Here is a 24,210-nt window from a genome sequence, read left to right as displayed (position 1 = left end):
TCTCAAGTTATACAGCTAGAAGTGATGAAGCAGGAAAAAATTATTCAAAACTGCTAATTACTTGACAGAGAACCCTTTATTAGGTCTTCAAGTCCAAGGACATATACTTGTGAAACTGCTCCTATGAAGATGCTCAAGGAAAATAAGACCTTGAGCTAATGAGATGAAGATTTAACTAGCAAGAATGGCAGATCTCAGGGATGTGCCTTCCACAGGAAACTTGGAAAATGAAGGTGGAGGCAGCCAAATGGCACCACCTGCCAAGAATGTTTCTCCAAAATTGGTGTGGTTCGGGGATCAACCAGCACCCCACTGCCACAGATATTCCACTATGTTTTGTTACTGTATGAAGAACACATTCCATTAAGACAGAAACGTATCACTGTGCTGTATTTCTTCTTAAATTGAAATTCTGGAAGATGGATAATAGTGTCTGTTGGTTTAGTGCTGTCTTCATTTCCTGGTCCAGATCAGAAATCTGTTCATGTTTTAGAAAACAGTGTGAGGTCCATCTGTTCAGGTCAGATTTTTCCACATTAACATGATTTATGGAATGGCAACTTATGTAAGAAAAACCAATGGTAATTACATTATATTCTTTTGCTGCAACTTAGAATTCATTTAATTATTTCTTTTTAGTCATGAAAATATAGTAATACATGCACACATGCACATTGAATCAATTCTTTCAAACACTATTATGATAAAAGGATCCTCCTTAGTTTATGCAGTATTTCACTTCTCTTTTGGTTTGGGTTCTAGATACGATCGATTCAAATTCTCTCTGTAATATGGTCTGTTTATCCACAGTTTTCCTTCCAACAGAAGGCACAGAAACACAACAGTTACATTTGGCTTCCTGGGTGACTATTCTGGTCTGACTGAAATATAGAGTAATGTTTGCTTTTCTTTCTCTGGTGAAAATAATTTGACTTTTTTTTCCCTCCTCATTTTAAAAGTAAATACATGGTTATGTAGAAAAAAGTTTAAACTAAAAGGAATAAAGTACTGAATAATTGGAATTCTACTATCCACAGTATAGATATAAATTGTTTTATATAAATAGAATCATACCCTGAATACTCTTTTATACATTTCTTTTTACTTAGCAATGTGACAGGAACATTTTTTATGTTAATAGATATATAATATATTATCTTTTTGGATGACTGCATAATAGTGCATTGATGTTTTTATTTAATCAGTCACCCCATTAAAGGACAATTATTATTTCCAATTTCTCATTGTATAAAGAAAGCTGTGATGAATATCCTTGCATGCCATTTTTATGTACTTTCCTAGTGATCTCCTCAGGATATATTCCTGGAAATAGCACTGCTGGGTCAAAAAGTTCACACCTTTTAAACTTTGATACACATTGCTGGTAAAATTAACTCTTGATGAGGTGGATTATGATGAGGCAGATTATACTGTGCATGTCTTTCATATGCAATGTCTCCACCAATGGTGGGATTTTACAAAGTCTCTTCAACTTTCAGTAGTGTCATACATATATGCATATTCATTACTGGAGAGAAGTGACTTTAATAAATCTAGGTATGTCACTTAACCAATGAGGTTTTGTCAGTTTCATTCAAAATTTGATGTACGGTTTGGTCTGAAACAAGATGGCATCTAGTTACCATATTTAAATTGCTTTATCTTATTTGAGTTTAATGAAATGTAGTATAAGGAGAGCTGTGACTGGGTTGTAATTTCACTGAGTGATGTATATAGTGTGAATAATCAGTTATGATTAAATGAAACCAAATTTTTAAAATCTTGCACTAGTAATTCATTTGGCATTTCCCTAAGTCTTATCCTCAAGAGGGTTTTTAGGTTTGGCTTTCTCATGGATGAATAGCAGTAGGAACAGGGTAAATGTGAGCAGGTAGTATATGTAGTATTTGAGAGATTTGAGAGTAGGCTGTTGATCCTGGGTATTCCTTTTTTTGTTTAGGAACGGGTACAAGTCCTGGGGAGTTGGGATGCTTCATTAAACTTAGTTGGGCTATTCATTTCATCCTCCCTCAGGAGAATTAGAGCAACCAGTAAATACAACTTTAACAAGCATATCAGAACAGCCCCATAATCTGATTTACTTTTAATTAACATCTAACCTAATTGGTGACTTAACCTCTTAGATACATGCAAAAATCATAAAAATAGAAAAGGATCCTTTTTTACTGCCCCTCCCCCTCCTAACAATGACTCCCCACCACTCTTAAAAAGATTCACCTAGCACAGCTGAATTTAAAGGTACTGATTCACTGTGTTTAACTGATTCTGCTTTTAAAAAAGACAGTAGAAAAGTAAGTGGTAGATCATAAATGTGTTCATTGAGAATGGCATATTTTATGCAAATTGATAGCCCATTGCTTCAGAGATTAGAAAGGGTCTTTCCTGGAAGGGAAAGTGTTGATAATATATGGTGAAAGACTCTTGCATTCTGGCAGGTTCTTAGCTGCCAGACAACATATTCATCACAGTATGCCAGAATGGATTTTAAACAGTACAACATAAATTGCTTAGCTCCAAATCAGGCATCATTGCCTTCACACAAACCAAATCAACCTTCTTGTGTGAAAACTGCCACATAGACTGTTCTTCTACCTCAGTTAACCTTTTCCTTTCCTGGTATGCATGGTTCATTACAATTCACCAAAGTCATTAACCATCACTGAATATAAAGGAGACAGTTTTGCCTATACAGTACAGTAACTAACAGGCCCAGTTCTTCCAAACCAATGGTAAGAGAATGTTTAGCCTTGCTCCAGCCAGACTGAGTTTCCACCTTCTGCTCTTTTTCAGTTCTTTCTTTTTTCTTAGTCTTTGTCCCTCCCAGAGCCAGCTGTCGATTCCTAGCACTTCCTGCATAGTTTACAACCCCTCATTATCCCTTCTTTTCTTTCTGACCAAGATCTGTCAGCTGAGTCTCCAGCTCAAACTCGGACTAAGGCACCTATATGGTGCATCTCTCCTACTTCTCTTTCCCACCAATACCCCAAGCCCCCACACTCATTCCATCAGATCTCTCTCCTTACCTAACCTCATCTCCAATTCTCTTAGCTATAATTTTCTCCTCTCCTATAATCTAGGTTTACACAGACCAGCAAAATCCTCAGGCCTCTCTTCCATTGTCCCACAGCTCAGTTTAGCCCAATTATTCTTAACCCCTTTAGACCACATTCTACTTTGGTCCTCCCAGCCTGGCCCACTCTGACATCCATTGCCTTTCCTAGTTCAACCATTTAGCCTTCATCTCCAACCCAACTAGCTATACCCACAGTTTCAGCCTCATCCAGCCCCATCAAAGCAGCCTTGACCCGTACCTCTTGGGTCACCTTCTGCTTTTCAGCCCAAAATAAGAGTTCTTTTGCACATAAGAATCCCTCTTTTAAGCTGATGTTAGCTAAACATGCTGAGGAACTTATCCTTCAGCCTTATGTGTCCCAAATTTCTTCTAGCCTAGAATGGGTAAGCTGTCATCCAGTCTAGTGCTATTGTGCATCTGTTGGCACTGCAGGGAATGGTCCTCACAGAGGATGTCATACTGACCTGTTACCATCAAGTACAGTGATGACGATAGATTTGGACTGATTTATCCACATTCTTCCTCTGATTCTTCTGAGTAAAAAGGTGCATTTGCCAAATGGTTGGCAGGATCAGTAGTCTCAGTCAATGGCTGTGGAAACAAAAGCTAGCTATTGCTATACTAACACAAAACTGAGCCCTACCTAAAGGTTGGCCTGTCTAGCACAGAGCACCAAAACCAGATTCCTCAGCCTCAAAGTTAATTTTTTTTCCAAGAACAACCTCATTGATTTCATATTCTACTGATTTTTGAGTCTAATAACTTTCTAGTAAGATCAATAACTGATTGATAATGTGGATATAAAGATCAGAATTAACCCCAAGCACTCCTTTAAATGAACTATAAGTTGCCCCACCCCCACCCATGAATTGTGGACATGACTAATGATGGTAACTTAAGTTTTTATCCTTATTTCTTCTGGGAGGGTGGTTCAGGATCTGCTTCAAATGACAAGGAGGTATAACAAATGGGGTTCCAGGGCTTTCCTGTTTTTAGATAGAAAGTTCTTCAATGATGTAGCTCAAATGAAAGTTCTCTCAATCCGAGAACTCTGCAGAAATGCTGACCCATATCCAAGGTGAATCCTAGGTGGGTTGTTCTAACAATCCTGGGGCAGCATGGGGCCAGTATAGAGTCCAGGAACAGGTCAGACCAGGAGAGGGATTCCTCAGGGATCTTGAACCAGAGTCCCCTGCACAGAGAGTGAGAATTGTAGTTGAATGGCAAAGATAACAATGAGGAAATTTTCAAAGGTGAAACAAAGATAGAAATGGGAGAATAGTAATAGAGCCTATGGTAGCTGATAGCAGGATGGGATGAAATTCAAGGAGCAGTTGTAGAATGCAGTTCAGGACTGAGTACTTTGGTTCAGTCAACATGTATTAAATGTACTTGTGTGCCAGGAACACAAATATGAATGAAAACTCTCTTCCTTTCATGGAACTCACCAAGTCACAAAGGATATTATGACTTGGCATGCTCCCTTTAGATGATGCCTAGATCTCTTGAAGGAGTAGACATGGCAGCTTAAAGAAGCCACTTTGATCTGTGAACAACCCAGAAAACTTGAGATTTTCTGACAAGTCCTTCCCAGCATAGATGTGGGAGGAGGCAGAGTTATACTATGAGGGTTCTTGACTTTTCTGCTGCTCTGAGTCTTCTCAGAAATAACAATAATTAATAATCAGAGGTCTGAGTTAATATTAGTACTTGTGCCTTGGCCTGGAATTTGCTAGCTGGGCCTAAATGAAGATCTGAGTAGAAATGCTTGGGAGAGTGGACAGAGTATGGAAAAGTTACAAGTAAACAGGACTTCCGGCCAAGATGGAGGTGTAAGTAGACGCGCTTTTCCTCTCTCCACAACCATAAGAAGAAATACAGCTACCTCAAATCCAAAAACAACCAGAACTACCAGAAAATTGAACTGTATAGAAGTCCAGCAAACAAAGATATAAAGAAGCAATACTCATCCTGACAGGTAGGAGGGGCGGAGCCAGGGCAGAGAGGATGCAACATGACAGTGGCAGTGGCAGTGGAGGCACTAAGGCAGTGGCTGTGACCAGCCAGCAAAAAGATCAGTCACACATTTTATAAGTTGGGAGGGACACCTGGGGAGTGATTCCAGCCCCAGACCAGACTGTGCAGCTCATGTTGCTGCACTAGGAAAAATAAAGCCTCATTGCTATTGACTGTGAAAACAAGTAGGGGTTGAGGTTGTGGAAGAAATTGCTGGTCTCTCAGCAGAGTCCGTTTAAAGGGCCCCGACAGTCCAAGAATGTATGCAAGCCCACCCACACTGGGAACCATCACCAGGAAACAGCAAGAGGGATGCCAGTCCCATACAAGAAGCAGGAGAGGTGCCTGGAAAGGGGTGAGGGCTGAGCAAGTGGCATTGTTCCCTCTCAGGCCCCTCCCCCACATACAGCACCATGACATGGTGAAACCAGTCACCCTGCATTGAGTGAATACCTAAGGCTCTGCACCTTACAACCTAACAGGTGCAACAGCTCTGCCTAAGACACAGAGGCAAACACAGGAGGCTGTCAAGTTGAGGAGACAGAGAAGTATGGCCCAAAAGAGGGAGCAGATCGAGGTTCCATTGGGACAACTAAGACAAGGAGATAGCCAGCCTAACAGATTCAGAGTTCAAAACACTGGTGATAACAATGCTCACAGACTTGACAGACATGCTTGAGTATGGCACACACATAAGAAGTAAAGGCTATGCTAAGTGAAATGAAGGAAAATCCACACAAAATCAATGATGAAGAGAAGGAAGCTGGGGTTCAAATCAACGATTTGGAACATAAGGAAGAAATTAATAATCGACCAGTGCAGAATGAAGAAACAAGAATTGGAAAAAATGAGGATAAGCTTTGGAACTTCTGGGACAACGTTAAACGTGCCAACATATGAATCATAGAGGTGCCAGAAGGAGAAGAGGAAGAGCAAGAAATTGAAAACTTATTGGAAAAAATAATAAAGGAAAACCTGCCTAATTTGGCAAAGGAAATAGACATACAAGTCCAAGAAGCACAGGGAGCCCCAAGCAAGCTAGATCCAAAGAGGACCACACCAAGACACATCATAATTAAAATGCCAAAAGTTAAAGATAAAGAGAGACTCTTAAAAGCAGCAAGAGAAAAGAAGACAGTCACCTACAAAGGAGTCCCTATAAGACTATCAGCTGATTTCTCAAAAGAAACTGTGCAGGCCAGAAGTATTCAAAGTGATGAAAAGCAAGGACCTATAACCAAGATTACTCTACCCAGCAAAACTATCACTTAGAATGGAAGGGCAGATAAAGTGCTTCCCAGACAAGGTAAAGATAAAGGAGTACATCATCACCAAGCCATTATTACATAAAATGTTAAAGGGACTTATTTAAGAAAAGGAACACGATCAAAACTATGGACATTAAAATGACAACAAACTCACAACTATCAACAACAGAATCTAAAAAATAGAAACAAAAACAAACTAAGCAAACAACCAGAATAGGAATAGAATCATAGGTATGAGGATCATTCGGAGGGTTATTACCTGGGAGGAGGAAGGGAGAGAAATGGGGAAATGGTGCAGGTATGAAGAAGCACAATTGGTAGGCATAAAATAGACAGGGGGATGTTAAAAAATAATATAGGAAAGAGTAAAGCCAAAGAACTTACATGCACCACCCATGGGCATGAACTAAGGGGGATGGGATTGCTGGAGAGAAGAAGGGTACTAGGTGAAGGGGAGCAAAGGGGAAAAAAATGGGACAACTGTAACAGCATAATCAATAAAATATACTTTAAAAAAAGGAGAAAACAAATTTTCCTTAATAATCTCATTTCCAGAGTAATCACATAAAATTTAAAAGGGTCCTAGTAGAAGATGGCTTGAATTATTCAGATTCTGTCCCAATTAGCAGTCCTAAATTCATATTTACCCTATTGGCAAGCATTTCATCACTATGAGCTCAAAGAAATCTTAAGTTATTACCCCAGTCTACCAACTAATGCGGGGAGAGTCTTTAAAATTTTTGGCTTTCTTGATAAATTGTAGTCTATTTTCTCCAAACAATAACTACATGTGTAACAAAATGTAGGCAAATTGTCTATTATGAATTACTATTGTACTCCATTTTATCTCATCAGGAAAAAAGTTAATAGCAATTCAAAGCTATTGAAGGAATCATCAGCATTAGCTTCGGTCTTTGATTTATTAGATCATCATTATGTGAATAATACTCTTCCATAAATTTCAAAATATTAATGCTTTACTGGCATCTTTATTAAAATAATTTTATTAAAAGCAGAGTGGGAAGGAGAGGTTCCTTGACTGGCAGGATTCGGTTTTAAATACGACATGGTATACCAGTGTTTCTGATATCTGATAGGATTTAGTTGCCAACAAAACTCACTCTAGCTATTTCAGTTAGAAAGAGGTATAATACCAGGAATCAGAAAGAGATATAATACAAAGAGCCAGAAGTTTCTAAAATCGTTTGGAGGGCTGGAGGAGCAGATTTCAAGCTGGGTCTCATGCATATTTCCTAGAATCCATGGTTTTATCCTTTAAAAAATCCCTAATTTAGCACTATGTGCGTTCTTGCTATGGAAACAGAGTGGAGAGAAAAAAATAAGCTTTTTTACTATGCTTAATGACAAAATCTCCACAGTATTTGACTAACAGGAAGAAAGCAAACTAGCATTTATTGAACACCTGTTATGTACCAACTATTTTTCTAGGTTCTTTTTGATCTATCTTTTCATTAAATTCTTATTAATAACCTTTTCAACTTGATAATATCAGCCCATATTACAGATGAAACAACTGAAGTTTAAAATGGGTAAGTAATGCCTGCACAGATAGAAGGTGATAAAGGCAGAATTCAAATTCAGATCTGCTGCCTTCGGAATTGGTTAGACCTTTTGTCCAGCATTGATTGTTAATCCAAAATTCTATTTGGTAGCATCTAACCAAAGTTCTGATTCAATATTTAATAACTACATCCAGCAGGCAGGTTTACTCAGCCATTGAGAGATGTTTTTTCTAGATGATCCACAAGGATGTGGTTCTTAAAAGCAGACATTTCAAACAGTGTCACAGAGGGCAAGCAAGCCAGCAAGTAGTTTCTATTACAGGCTGAAACAAACTTGTTCATGTCACTTGACCCAGAACTTTTCAGTGTCATCCAACAGTTTTCTAGATCTTAAAAAAAATTAAAAATTCTTTTCTAGGGAAAATTATGGATTACATGCAAGCAGTTCTTTTGTTTATACCTGTGCTAAGTGTGTGGGTTTTCTATCTAAGAATACAGATGTGATCTTTAGATGTCACAGAATGATGGTGTAAGTTTTCTGTTTGCTGGTGCAACAAATTACCACAAACTTGGTGGTTTAAAACAACACAAATTTATTATCTTGCAGTTCTGTAAGTTAGAAGTCTAATACATGCATCACTGAGCTAAAACCAAGGTGTTGGCTAGATGTGTTCCTTTCTGGGGCTCAAGGGAAAGGATCCATTTCCTCGCCTTTTCCAGCTTTAGAGACTGCCCGCATTCCTTGGCTCATGACTCCTTTCTATCTTCAATGCCTGCAACAGACAGGCTGAGTCCTCACACTGCATTACCCTTGCTTCTGTTGTCACATATCTTCTGAGTTTTCTGTTTCTTTCTTCCACTTTTAAGGACCTTGTGATTATATTGGGCTCAACCAGATAATCTAGGGTAGTCTCCCTATTTTAAGGTCAGTTGATTAGGAGTTTTAATTCCATCTGCAAACTTAATTCCCTTTTTTCATATAAAGTAATGTATTCATAGGTTCTGGGAATTAGTATGTGGAGATCTCTGTGGGGGGTGAGGAGTTGGGGAGCATTATTCTGCCTACCATGGATGGTTACTTTACAGTATAGTACAGAAGATAGGGCTTGGGAAGGCTGGCCTGGATCTGAATCTTGTCCCTACTATTAACTGCTTATGTTGCCCACTAACTTGAAAGTGACCCAACCTCCTGGAACCTATTTTCTCACATTAAAATGAAGATTATAATAACTACTTCATAGAGCTGTTTTGACCTTTAAATGAAAAAAATTAAGTTTTTTGTATATGCCTGGCACAGAGAAGGGACTAAATAAACATAGTTATTATAATTGTATAATTATAATTAGAGAATCTAGAGCCTTATTCAGGACCAAACAATCCAAAAGAGCACATCCCAGGTTCTTGGAAGCATCTGGGCTCAGTATTTCCTGTGGTTTCATTTTTCCTTTAACTCTAATTGGATGGTTGCCTAAAATCCTCTCAAAACCATTGTACTGGTCCTAAATAAACACACAAAACATGAATGGTGGCACATTTTATTTCACTTTTAGTCTCAGCTAGGTTCTTTCCATGAATGGTACCTGACTGGAGAACAAAAGATAAACATGAGTACTCTTGATTTATCTCCTATTTGTTTTTGTTTTTTTACCATCTTTCCCTGGCCATCAAAAACTGTTACTTTATTTACATTCAGTGGGAAGACTTCAAAGTTGTTATCTGTTCATTTTCACATATGTAGCTTTTCCTGTAATGGTTATGGATCTATTCTTGCATAAAGGATTGGTTATAGTTGGTCATCCCATTTGCCTTTCAGCTCTCATAAATCTGAAGTTAATGATTGACCTATTCTGCAAAATCCATTGTTGGATCCATATTAACTAGCCATTAAAAGCAATGTTGTAGAATATTTCATGACATGGAAAATATTTACAATGTATTGATAAGTAAAATGGAAAAGTTATAAAGTAAGTTATAGTGTTTGATACCATTTTGGGGAAAAAATATTCACAAATAGAAAAATGCCTGGAGAGGGTCAGTAGTTATCTCTGGGCAATAGGATTCTGAGTGTTTTATTTTCTTTACTTGTCCACATTTCTGAATTTTCTACAAGAAACTTGCTGCTTTTGTAATAGGAATAAACAAAACATTGTTTTTTATTTAGAGATCTGATGGTGGTAAATAGTTCCTGAGTCAAAAGCTTGTCTTGAGCAAGCCTGGGGAGCCTGATGAGGAACTACTGTGGATTTGGTGGTGGTGGGACTCATTTGACTGGGCCAGACTTTGAGGCCTGCGCTAGAAGCAGAGAAATAGTAACTGAAGTTCATTCTGGTGATGCTGAAAGACATGTATCTCTAGTACCCTTCCTAATTGATTGAGAATGGTTTAATTAAGAAAAGCAGATATACATGATTTAAGGAACAGCTCATTGTGCCTGAGGAATTTAATATTAAAGGAAATATGGGAGACCTAGCAACAGAAATAGAACTAGCACATCCTGGCTGGTGTGGTTCAGTTGGTTGGGCATTGTGCCACAAAGTGAAGGATTGCAGGTTCTATTCCTGGTCAGGGCATGTGCCTGGGTTGTGGGCCTGGTCCCAGGTTGGGGCGCATGTGAGAGGCAACTGATCAATGTTTCCCTCACATCGATGTTTTTCTCCCTCTCTTTCTCCCTACCTTCTTCTCTCTCTAAATAAATAAATAAAATCTTAAAAAGAAAGAAAGAAATAGAGCTAGCAGTACAGAAGCCAAATATACAAATTCTCTTTTAACCAAACTGCATACCCCAATGTTTTATTATTCTTGCAATATTATTAAGGAATTTAAAGTGTTTTAATGAATAAGGCTCCTTATTTGAGTAATCAGCCATGTAAATCCATTTATTTTGTTTACAAAATTTGCCTCATTTAAAAAATTGTCCATTAATTCATTCAACAAACACTTATTAAACACATCTCATGCCAAGCACTGTGCTAGGTGCCACAAATACAGTAATTAGTAATACCTAATTTTAATAGCTGTGGGTCCCCAGAGGTCATAGGTGGGACTAAAATTTCCAATCCTCTAATCACTTGGTTGGCTTCCCTTGCAACCAGCCCCCATCCTTAGGCGCTTTCCAAAAGTCACTTACTAACAAAACCAAAGACACATTTATGCTCTCATCACTTAGGGAATTCCAAGGGATTTGGAATCTCTGAGCCAGGAACTGTGGCTGAAAGCCAAATAAATCACAATATCACATGTAGCTAGGATTCAAATCCAGGCAGTCTGGTTTCAATATACACTTAAATTTTTTTTTTCCAGCCTTGTGCCACTCCCTGTCTTCCTTAGTCATGCAGTAGCCTATAGATTCATTAACTCTTAAAGCCAGAAGGGCCCTTAGATAATTTAGCCAAGTGGTTCTTGCATAAGAAAATTATACATTTGGATTATGGGGAGGTTTTAAAAAATACCAATGCCTGGTATTGCCTCCCCCTCTACTTAAACACACTGGAGGAACCACTATTTTCCCCTTTTCTTTTTTCTTTTTAAAAAACTTGTTAAAATATATGTAAAACAATCATATCATTTAAACCATTTTAAATGTACGATTCAATGACATTAATTACATTCACAATATTGTGCAACCATTACCACTATTTCCAAAACTTTTCAAGTATATTTTATTGATTATGTTGTTACAGTTGTCCCAATTTTTTTCCTTTGCCACTCTCCGGCCAGTACCCTCCTTCCCTTCAGCAATACCACGCCCCCTCCTTAGTTTATATCCATGGGTTGTGCATGTAAGTTCTTTGGCTTATCCATTTCCTATACTATTCTTAACATGCCCCTGCTTATTTTGTTCCTACCAATTATGCTTCTTCATACCTGCACCATTTACCCCTTTCTCCTTCTTCCCCTTCTCAGCTGATAACCCTACAAATGATCCCCATCCCTGTGATTCTGTTCCTGTTCTGGTTGTTTGCTTAGTTTGTTTTTGTTTTTGTTCTTATTTTTTAGATTCTGTTGTTGACAGTTGTGAATTTGTTTTCATTTTAATGTTCGTAGTTTTGATCTTCTTCTTTTTCTTAAATAAGCCCCTCTAACATTTCATGTAATAATGGCTTAGTGATGATGAACTCCTTTATCTTTACCTTGTCTGGGAAGCACTTTATCTGCCCTTCCATTCCAAATGATAGCTTTGCCAGATAGAGTAATCTTGGCTGTAGGTCCTTGCTTCTCATCACTTTGAATACTTCTTACCAGTCCCTTCTTGCCTGCAAAGTTTCTTTTGAGAAATCATCTGATAGTCTCATAGACACTCCTTTGTAAGTAACTCTCTTCTTTTCTCTTGCTGCTTTTAAGATTCTCTCTTTATCTTTAACCTTTGGCATTTTAATTATGATGTGTCTTGGTGTGGTCCTCTTTGAGTCTAGCTTGTTTGGGGCTCTGTGTTTCCTGGACTTATATGTCTACTTCTTTTTCCAAATTAGGGAAGTTTCATTATTTTTTCACATAAGCTTCCAATTTTTTTGCTCTTCCTCTTCTTCTGGCACCCCTATGATTTAGATGTTGGTACATTTAAAGTTGTCCCAGAGGTTGCTAGTCCTCTCCTCATTTTTTCAATTCTTGTTTCTTCTTTCTGTTCCAGGTGAATGTTTCTTACTTTTGTTCCAAATTGTTGATTTGAATCCCAGCTTCCTTCCCATTGCTGTTGGTTCCCTGTATATTTTTCTTTTTTCACTTTGTATAACCTTCACTTCTTTTATTTTGTGGCCATACTCAATAATTTCTGTGAGCATCCTAATAATCAGTCTTGAACTCTGCACCTGATAGGTTGGCTATCTCCATTTCATTTAGTTCTTTTTCTGGGGTTTTGTTCTTTCATCTGAGCCACATTTCTTTGCTTCCTCAACTTGGCAACCTCCCTGTGTTTCTATGTATTGAGTAGAGCTGCTTTAACTCCGTGTCTTGGCAGTATGGCCTAATGTAGTAGGTGTCCTATAGGGTCCCCTATCACCCAAGCTGGGTACTCAAGGTATGCCCTATGTGTGGGCTGAGTACACCCTCCTCTTGTAGTTGAGCTATGGTTGCTGTTGGCAGCTCAATGGGAGGGATTTACTGAGGCCAGTCAGCTGCAAGGACTGGGTGTGACCACTGACCAGCAACCTCCACCCTCTGTGAAGGGGCAGAATGGTGGTGCTCTGACTGAGTGCGCTGGACCTGGGGTTTCCCAAGTGATGCAGTCCAAGGTCAGCCCTTACCTGTGTTTTGCTGGGGGCACACTGCCTGAGTTATAAATCAATCTGAGATGACTGCTACTTGTGCTGGGCTTTGAGATTCCCAGCTGAAGCCAAGCTGTGAATCTAAGCTGGCTGCTGCTATTGCTGGGCCTGGAGCTCACTGAGGCAAGCTATTGCTTGTTTGATAGGATTTAGGAAGTTGTGAAACATGAGCGATGTTTTCCATTCATTTGGAAAAGCAGCTTGGGTGGCCCTGTAAGTTGAGTGGGACCAAGTCTTTGGGGATCACCAAGGTGGGTAAAACAATGTTAACCAGGTTGATGGAGTCTCAGATATGGCACCAGATTGTGGGCTCTGTGGGGGGAGGGTTTAGAAAAGAGACAATGGCCTCTGATGATCTGGATGCCAGACACTTCAGTTTCTCCCTGTACACCAGTGGTGCCTTTCAAGGTGCTGGAGCTCAGAGGGAGTGAGGCTGTGTAGGTCAGTCCATGTTTGGGTTCCTTAAGAGCAACTTCTTGGGATTCCAGAATTTTCTTTCACCGACTCAATCCCTACATGCCTTTGCAGCCAGAAGTTGTGGCAACTTATCTTCCTGGTGCTGGAATTCTGGGTTGTTGGTGGGGGGTGCTGGTGTGGGCCCAGGACTCCTTGCTCCTGAGATATCCCTCCTGAATTTTTATCCACCGCACACCACATGTGGGTGAGAGACCAGCCTGCTCTGTGTCTGTGCCTCTCCTACTTGTCTCAATGGATGTGGTTTCTTTAATTCTGTAGTTGTCAGACTTCCATTCAACTCAATTTCTGACAGTTCTGGCCCATGGCTGTTCTATATTTTAGTTGTAATTTTGATGTGGTTGTGCAAAGAGGCATGTTAATGTTAAACTGCCTATGCCACCATCTTGACCAGATCTCCTCCAAAACTTTTTCATTACCCCAAACAGAAACTCCGTAAACTTTAAGCATAACTACTCATTTCCCTTCCCCCTAGGCCCTGTAACCTCTAATCTATTTTGTTTTTATGAATTTGCTTATTCTAAATACCTCATATAAGTGGATCATACAATATTTGTCCTTTTGTGTCTGGCTCATTTCAGTTAGCACGTTTTAGTTAGCCCAGTGTCTTCAGGTTACATCCATATTGTAGTATGTATTGAAACTTCATTCCTTTTTATGGCTGAATAATATTTGATTGTATGTATATACCACACTTTCTTTATCCATTCATCTGTTTAGGCACTTAGGTTGTTCCTCCCCCTACCCCCAAACACACACTGGAGAAAATACTATTTTTAAAAAACTTAACTATGTCATACCCAAAGAGAATAACATGACAAAAGGAGGCAGAGGGAAGATGCCAAATGGCATAGGCGAGAGGCCCAGAGCAGTGAAAATGTGTACAATTTAGTTTGGATGGCAAGAAGCCAGGGTTTAGGATATGATTCTCAGTGGCAGGGGTGGTCACATGATTGAGGCTTTTCTCCTACCTTCTACACAGATATTTTGTCATCACCAACACTGTTTTTTGTTAGAGAATTTATGATTTTAGGAAAATGAAAATAGTTTCTTTTCTGAAAGAGAGCTTAGAAACATTCTTTTTTCTCTAAAGCAATGGGCTTTTACACAGAGATACAGACTCGAAGAAGTTTTAATAAAGCACAAGCAAACTTAAATGCTGCCTCTGGTCCTCCTGATCCTCATGAGCTTCAGTGGGGAAGAGAAAGGATTCCTATTCAAAGAGGGATATTAGGGGTTATGCATTATCATCATTTCAGGCAGGGTTTAGCCTAAGGAAGGTAGAATCATTCTGACAACCTTTGGGGCCTCAAAGTATAGGCCCTTTTTCATAAGATTAGAGGAAGGAATGGCTTTTTCAGCAGCTCTCAGAAGATACATTTTACAGCACAGATTCTATGTATGTCTTGATGTCTCATGATATCCTGAAAAGCTGCTTGTTGGGTCCCCCATTTTAGGTGATGAATTAGGTGTTTCTTTACATTTTCATTCAGGAGAAAGATGTTTAAGCTCACTGGGGTTACTAAGGTATCTTGCGGGTAGGCTGTTCAGGTATAAGGTAAGTAGCATATCAGCTCTTCAGTGTCAAATATCACATTAGTGCCTGCATTTAAACCACTATATTATAATCAAGTTGCACTAGTCAGCTTTATACCTAAGACGTTTTTTAAAAAATTACTTTAGGGATCAGTCTAGTAATTAAAAAACTTATTACCAAGTGACATTTGCCTTAGGTACCATAAAGAGATAATCCTAACGATTTCTATCAAGACAGTAGATATGTCAGGGTTAATTTTCTCAACATCAGGAGTGAAATGATGTTAGACCTTATGTTGTGGGATGTATCTTAATAAACAGTGCCTCCTTTGGACAAAAATATTGGTTTCAGGCTTGCCACACTGAATTGTGCCCATTGTTCAAGCAGACACCAAACTACGCATCCTTTAAATCCAGTTGTGTCTGGAATTTCAGGCTGATAGATTTGTAGGCTGGTAGGCTGGTCCAGTGGTCCTTTGTTTCACATTCCCTCTATTAGCTTAGTTGTTCAACACAACTGAAATGGACACTTCTGTCTTTGAGGACATCTCCCCATATAAACCCTTGTCAAAGAAACTAGAGCATGAGATCAGTTCAGACTGCTAGTCTCTGTGAGGAAGGAAATGTTGAGTTGGCACATTAGTTAGAACAATGTTGAGCAGATGGTACAAAGTGTGATCACTGAACTGCACAGTGATCTTGCATAGGAGAGATATCAAAACACTAGAAGTGTGAAATCTATAAAAAGACAAACTAATTTTAAAGAGCTGAGTCACAAGATGCCAACAATTATCATCTAAAACTCTTTCTCTTAAAATAGACATAACTATCACTCCAGTTGTTAGCAGAGCCAGAACTCAGAACCAACATTTCTGACTTAAATTTCTTATTTTTAAAAAATTTTTTCTCTCCTCTTTACTTAAATGTTACATATGCTTACATTCCCAATTTGAGCATTTTTTCCACCTGGAAACCTACTATGACCCCCCATATTTCGGTTAGATGCCCTTTGTTTATGCTCCATCAGCCCCCTGTACTCCATATAGTCGCTTGTATTATTAACTTATTAAAATATTAAATTTGAATTTATTTGTCTCTTCCACTAACCTGTAAGCTCTATGAGTACAGGTGCCATGCCTGCTTTATTTATCTTCATATTTATATAGTCTAGCATGGTGCTAGGCAGAAGATTCCTTAATTTATTGAAATCCTCACATGTTAAAAGCTTACATGTGCAAAAATAAAAGAACTAATCAGGATTACAGGTTCTTTTCAAGAATTGTATTCATGAAGCCTGAAATTAAATGAAAACTAGAAAGGCTGAGAAGAGTCCTTTATTATAAGACAGCTTTTACATCAGTGGGACACAATATAATATTAATGGTGTTGGAAAATGTTGGAATATATCTGTTATACATTAATCCATTGATAGAAATGGACAAAAATTGCACAGTGAAAATAAGTTTAAGGTATGCAGTTGGACTAGGATTAAATACACTATTGTATGCCTAATAGGATGCTGAATAAAACTTTCCTCTTACATCAGAATTAGCAACCAGGACTTCTGGCCAAGATGGAGGCCTAGACAGACATGCTACATTCCCCTCCACAACTAAGAAGGAATAATGTTAAATTCACATTTAAAAAAAAAAACAAAAACCCATGTAGTATGGGAGATATTAAATTAGTGGCTCTCTTTGGAAAATACAGTCTGTCACAGGGATCGTATTATCTGTTACGGGCCTAACATTGTCTGTTTGGTCTAAGAAGAATGTTGCGCTTTTTCCTTATGGGAAGGGAAAGGAATGTTCCCCCTTAAACTTGACTAAGGGTGAAGGTTTTGTTGTTGTTACACGCCACTGAGTAACCTCTGACTCCTGGTGACCCTATAATGAGTGATGTCCACAATATCCTCTTCTCAACAGTCCTGTTCAGCTCCTGTAGACTCATGCTTATGGAGTTAATCTGTCTTATAGTTGTTATTCCTCTTTTCCTCCTGCCTTCTATTTTCCCCAGAATTATTATTTTTCTAGAGAACCTGGCCATATCTTGATGTGCCTGAAATAGGATAGGTACAATTTTGTCATTTCTACCTCTTTCAATGTTTCAGACTTAATTTGCTATAGGACCCATTTGTTCATCTTTCTTGCAGTCCAGTGTCCATAGAGCTCTCCTTTAACACCATAGTTGAAATGAATCAATTTTTTCCTTTTGGCCTTCTTCAGTGTCCATCTTTCACATATGTACATAGTAATTGGGAATATGAGGATGTGGGTGATCTTAGTCTTCGTCTCTAATGACATATCTTTGCTATTGATGATCTTCCTTAATTCTTCCTTTGCTGCCTTTCTGAGTCTCAGCCTTTTCTTTTCTTAAATGTAATTTGTTTATTTGTTTGTTTGTTTATTTATTTTTAGAGAGGGGGGAAAGGAGAAAGAGAGGGAGAGAAACATTGCTGTGTGGTTGCCTCTCACTCACGCCCCAACTGGGGACCTGACGTGCGACCTAGTCATGTGCCCTGACTGGGAATCGAAACAGCAACACTTGGTTTCAGCCTTTTCTTAATTTCTTGATTGAAGTCTCCATTTGAACTGATGACTGAACCAAACTAAGCAAAATCTCTAATTTTAATGTCTCCATTGTGTGTGTTAAAGTTGTGTATTTCACCTGTAGTCATTATTGTTTGTCTTCCTGATATTCATATGCAGTCAGGCTAAAGGTTACCAGATCATTATTTGCAATTATTGCATGTGCTTTCTCATTCCCCAACTGGAAGTCTGCTTAGACAGCACATTTTAATTTGCCCTTTGCTTGCTTAAGCAGAGAAAGAAAATTGGAGAGAAGCGGGGAATGGTGAATAGGCTGTACACTCACTGGAGTGGTAAGGATATGTGTTTCCTGGGGCCAAATGAATACTGTTGGTGCTTGCCCCAAGAGAGCTGCCCACCAGGTAAGAGGACCAAGCAGCAAAAATCTGTGAGCTGTAAGCCCTAGGAAAGGAGGCTGTGGCACACCAGGGATTTGAGCACTGGGGAAGCCCTACAGAATTTACATGAGATAGCTTGCCTTTGGATGCCTGCAACCTAGAAAGTATCAGTGGCTTATCAGAGTTAACAGAAAAACAAAGACAACGTCAAGGAGAGAATTCCAACATGTGTCAGAGTCAAGGTTCAACTTGAGACACAGAACCAGTAGATTAATTAATTACAAGAAATTGACTTATGCAATTGAGAGGATGGATAAACAAGTCTGACATCCATAGGGTAGGCAGCTAGAAAGGAATGATCAAGAACATGTTGGAACCTTATGAGCATGGGCTGAAATTTGTTGTCCACAGGCAGTAAGGAAGGGAAGATCATGAGAAGGCTGGAACATCAAGGGCTTGAACTGTTTGCAATTTCCAAGTTCAAGGAAAGCCTAAGCCCTCTTTTAAAGGGTTCACCAGTTAGATCAGACTCACCCAGGATAGTCTTCTTTTGATTAACTTCAAGTCATCTGATTAGGGAGTTTTATCATATCTGCAAAATAACTTGACAGTAGTAGCTAATGTTTGATTAAATACTGGGGGATGCAGTTCTACTTAGCTAAGTTTATACATCAAAAATCCATCACACAACACCAGCCAATACATGAGACATGTATCCCTTTCCTTTTCCTTCCTCTCTGTGCCAATAACAAAAGGGGAGCTAGAGCCTAGAAAGGGGATATGGAGAAAGTGTCCCAGTGGCAGACCATATTGCCCTCCCAAGAGACTCCAGAGGGAGGGAATGGGAGGAGTAAAATAACAAACCACATCCACTCCCTACTCATTGCTTTGGAGCTATAAATCTGGCACGCAGTAGGGAAGCAGGAAGATTTGAATGGATATGTCTCAATTTTAACAATGGAAAGCAAGTGGGAAGTTATGTAATCTGAGATGTCATTAAGATACTTGTTGACTAGCAAGGAAAGGATATTTAATATAGCAAGTTTGGGTTCAATTACTAGAGACAAAACTCCACTGAGTTGAGACAACTAAATAACAAAATGATTAGATTACAAAAATTACAAGAACTATTGCAGATGTTAAACAATGAAGGACAAAATAAGTGCCTAGAGTGGTCAAGGAAGGCTTATTTCTAAAAGGCGGAATTTGGACTGGGCCTTCTTAAAAGATAAACATTATTTAGAGAGTTGGAGCAGAGGGGAAACTATAGAAAATAAAGGCTTAGAGAAATGGTATGTGCATGTGGGTAGTGAGGACAGGTAGAACATTAAACTGGTCAAAGTAGGTGTGTTAAGGAGCCAAGTATTGATAGGGGTTATGCTGGGCAGAGGAATTGGAATTTGATGAGGTAGTTAGTAGAAAATCACTGTAGGTTCTTGAATGGGGCAAGCTTGAGGGAAGTTTGTTTTGAGTCTTTTGAAGACAGATTAATGTAATGGTGGTATAACATAGGTGGATTTTAGGGGAGAAGGACTGAGGTTCAAAGGGGCTAGCTAGGATGCAATTGCACTATTCTAGATAGGAACTGACAATAACCTGATCTAGAATCACAAAGGTAAAATGGAATTGGAGAAAAGTAAATATTGCAAAGACAAAAACAGTAAGACTGGTGAGCAAATGGAACTGTGGTGGCAGAAAGGATAATTCAGAGTATTCCTTGGTATCTAGCTTGGGGAACTGGAAAAATGGTGATATTGCAAAAACGAATGAGGAAGTTAGGGAAAATCTATTTGGAAGACCATGACTATTAATTCAATTTGTGATTATTGAAGCTGAAGGCATGATTTGAAGTGGAAATGTCCTAACAAAAGCTGGAAAAAAAGAACATCAGATTAGCTTTATAGAAATATATATGAAGGACTGCAAGTGGAAGGTCCAGGCTGAGAAACTGAGACTTGGAGGCACAGGTGGTGTTTTTAAAATAACTTCTTCCAACTGAAGGTGGTGTCCTTTAGAAGACAAAGGAGTAAATAGGAATGGAACAGTTGGCTATTCAGATGGTACCAAAGAACAAAATATAATTTGATATCTGGACAATGGCTTAAGATCCTGGAACTGAGGGGTTTTTGTCAAAGACTAGGAAGTATGTCATGAGGACAAAATAGAAAGGTTCCTCTCTTTCTTTCTTTGTTTCTTTCTTTCTTTCTTTCTTAGTTTCTTTCTTCCTTTCTTCCTTTCTTTCAGAGGGGAGGGGAGGTATTTTTTTGGAAGGAAATTGTCCTTGGACAGAAAGAATAACATTGTTTCAAAAGATTTAATTACAGGTGAAAGGAAGCTGAATTTATTGTTAACATTTATTGAGAGTTTACTGTATGTCAGCATTGTGAAAAATTCTTTATACGCATTATCTCATATAATTATTACAAGATGCTTAACTTTTTTACCACTCAACAATGTTATGGACACCTTTCCATGTCAGAAAAAATCTGCACTGTTGTTTTTAATGGATAGCATAGTATTCACTGCATGAAGGGTTGTATTGTAGTTAAGCCACCGCAAACTTTTTTATTAAACGTTTTTCTCCATACCTTTCAATATTTGGTTTAAAAAATTTTTTTTATTTTCCACACCTTTTTGTATGCGCTCTCTTTTTCTTAAATAAAGATGAACATTTTTAGTTTTTAAATTTTTGAACATTGTGATTCAAAAATAAAAATATAAAAAGGTATACAGTAAAAAGCCTTTCTTCCAGGTTTCTTCCATTTCTTGCTTCCTGTCCTATCCCTACAATTATGTTTCCTTCATATCTTTTTGTAATTTCTTTATGCTATATAAGCAAATTATAAATATGTATTTTTATTTTTGTCCTTGTTGTTTCTTTTTACACAAAGTAAAAAGCACCTTGTAATAAAATATTAGAACTGGTATTGCTGAATTGAAGGGTAGTTTCAGTAAAATCTTAGTTAAAAAACATATTGCTCAGTTGGGCATCAGAAAGGTTTACATACCAACAACACATGAATGTCATTAAATCCATTTTATTTATTTTTTTACTTTCAGTGTATCCATATACCTTAAAATGTATTGAGAGCTCAGAATAAATGTTACAAAAATCACTATAATTTGTAATATAAGGCTAATTCTGGCATTATACAGAAGTGATTAAATAAAAGACTTGAAGTTATCCACTTATAATTTGTAATATAGGCAAATGAATACAATGAGAATGAAGGTTAAAACAATTTTTTTAAATCCTCAACCAAGGACATTTCTTTATTGTTTTTAGAGAAGAGGAAGGGAGTGAGGGGTGGGGGGAGAGAGAGAGAAACATTGATGTGAGGGAGAAACATCAATCGGTTGCCTTCCTGTGTGAGCCTTGACTGGGAATCAAACATGTGACCTTTCAGTCTATGGGATGATGCTCCAACCAACTGAGCCACACCTGCCAGGGCTGGTTGTGTTCTAGGTTATGATCATCTTGTTGGATAGGTGGAAAGACAGGAATGAAAAGATGAAAAATTATCGTTGTTTGTGATGTAAATATATGAAACAGAGCTGAATGAGTCAAAGAATAAACAGAATGATAAACGGGCAGACTTAAGATGAGAATGAAAAAGGGTAGATCATTTCATTGGGCCTCATACATCTGATAAGGCCTACTCCCAGATCATTACTTCCTATAACTTCTTCTGAAACTCCTGTTACAACCTCTATTCCTATTACTAAATTGGTACATGATTATAATAGAAATTACACTAAATTTCAACTGAGTATGTCCATTTGTCTTTTTTTCCTTCTTAAATAGAACTATCTGAAGAAATGGATACTTCTCCCTCCAAAAAACATCCAGTCAAAAAACGGGTGAAAATACATCCCAACACAGTGATGGTGAAATACACTTCTCATTATCCCCAGCCTGGGGATGATGGATATGAAGAAATTAATGAAGATTATGGAAATTTTATGGAAGAAAATCCAAAGAAAGGCCTGCTGAGTGAAATGAAAAGAAAAGGAAGAACTTTTTTTGGAACTATGGATACCCGACCTCCACCAACAGAAGACCCAGTGACCAATGAGATTGGACAGTTTCAGAGCTTTGCAGAAAAAAACATTTTTCAATCCAGAAAAATGTGGATTGTGCTGTTTGGATCTGCTTTGGCTCATGGATGTGTAGCTCTTATTACTAGGCTTATTTCTGATCGTTCTAAAGTTCCATCTCTAGAACTGATTTTTATCCGTTCTGTCTTGCAGGTCTTATCTGTATTAGTTGTGTGTTACTACCAGGAGGCCCCCTTCGGACCCAGTGGATATAGATTACGACTCTTCTTTTATGGTGTATGCAACGTCATCTCTATCACCTGTGCTTATACATCATTTTCTATAGTTCCTCCTAGCAATGGGACCACTATGTGGAGAGCCACAACCACAGTCTTCAGTGCCATTCTGGCTTTTTTACTTGTAGATGAGAAAATGGCTTATATTGACATGGCTACAGTTATTTGCAGCATCTTAGGTGTTTGTCTTGTCATGATCCCCAACATAATCAGTGAAGAAAATTCCTTGTTAAATGCTTGGAAAGAAGCCTTTGGATACACTATGACTGTGATGGCTGGGCTGACCACTGCTCTTTCCATGATAGTATACAGATCAATTAAGGAGAAGATCAGCATGTGGACTGCACTGTTTACCTTCGGTTGGACTGGGACAGTCTGGGGAGTATGTACTATGTTTGTTCTTCAAGAACCCATTATCCCATTAGATGTAGAAACCTGGAGTTATCTCATTGCTATATGTGGCTGTTCTACTGCAGCATTCTTAGGAGTTTATTATGCTTTGGACAAATTCCATCCAGCTTTGGTCAGCACAGTACAACATCTGGAGATTGTGGTCGCAATGGTCTTGCAGCTTCTAGTGTTACACATATTTCCTAGTGTCTATGATGTCTTTGGAGGGGTAATCATTATGATTAGTGTTTTTGTCCTTGCTGGCTATAAACTTTACTGGAGGAATTTAAGAAGGCAGGATTATCAGGAAATATTAGACTCTCCCATTAAATGAACACCTGATTATTATCTTAACCATCAGTTATTAATAGGTACACTGCCATTTTAATATCCACCTATATCTCTTGTGTTATATAATTGACAGAGTGCTATATAATATTTAATTAATATATGCAGATGTAGAAAAATATATTCTAGTCTAATATAATCAAAAACAAATATTAAACACGTGAAATGTCATGAATCTAGTGTCTTTACTGTTAATAACAAATGGTAATTGTTGTAGAAGGAGAATGTTAATTTCCATCACTAAAGAACATAGACTTGAAAGAACGACCCCTTTCAAATGGAAATTCTGTGATACTGAAGTTAACAGATTAGAAAAATGTTCATGCCCAATGTTTTATAAATGTTCAACAAAAATCTTTCAATACTCAAAAATCTTCATTTGTGAAAAGTACACTGTAGGGTAAAATGCTGAACATTGGGACTTGTTTTATCATCTACTTGGTATTAGAAAACTAGAGGTGATTGGGCTGGATAATGGAGCTTGAGTTAAGGCAAGAAGAGGGAACAAAAGAAAGGAGCTGGTTTTCCAATGACAAGCGTGCTTATCCTACCTTAGAACAGGGGAATGGTCTTACTCTTGCTATGGCCACATTAGGCAATGCACAGGATATGAAAGTAGGCGAAAGACTGGATTCTTGCTAGCTCTACTTAGTCTATGCCATTTTTTGCCTGATGGTGGGAAGTCTAATGTTGGGGCAGGTTCTGCTTATCCTCAGTTATATGATCTCTTCCAAAATTGCCCTTGTTTAGATTCTGTAGCCAGTACATGTATGAGCTTCAGTAAAGGTATTCCTTATCCCTGAAAAAGACACTACCAGTAATCACAGTACTATAGCAGAAAACTGATACAACATGGTGTCTTCAAATTCATTTTAAAAGGCCTAAAAGTCTGTGAAAGCATATAAGGGGGCATTAATTTGGGTCTAATTTGGAAAATTTTTACTAATTTAGCACAAACCAATGTTGATATGGTACTGATCATTAAACTATTTTTATTGACCTATCTTAGCTCCAAATTCACCCTTTTATACTTCTCTCTC

General features: G+C 38.2%; 1 protein-coding gene across 1 annotated transcript in view; it reads left to right on the top strand.

The window, feature by feature from the left end:
- SLC35G2 (solute carrier family 35 member G2) overlaps positions 1–23,348 on the top strand; it is a 36,327-nt gene extending 12,979 nt beyond the window's left edge. Inside the window, exon 2 of the mRNA XM_090282996.1 lies at positions 21,904–23,348. Within this exon, the coding sequence (XP_090139122.1) occupies positions 21,918–23,156 (1,239 nt within the window). The 5' untranslated portion in view covers positions 21,904–21,917 and the 3' untranslated portion in view covers positions 23,157–23,348. The remainder of the gene's footprint in view (positions 1–21,903) is intronic.
- Positions 23,349–24,210: the final 862 nt, after the last annotated feature.

The sequence above is a fragment of the Furipterus horrens genome, unplaced genomic scaffold (assembly GCF_987537825.1).
Source record: "Furipterus horrens unplaced genomic scaffold, mFurHor1.1.pri manual_scaffold_7, whole genome shotgun sequence".
Classification (NCBI taxonomy): domain Eukaryota; kingdom Metazoa; phylum Chordata; class Mammalia; order Chiroptera; family Furipteridae; genus Furipterus; species Furipterus horrens.
The sequence above is the reverse complement of the archived record's forward strand: the minus strand, read 5'-3'. Positions and strand labels throughout refer to the sequence as shown.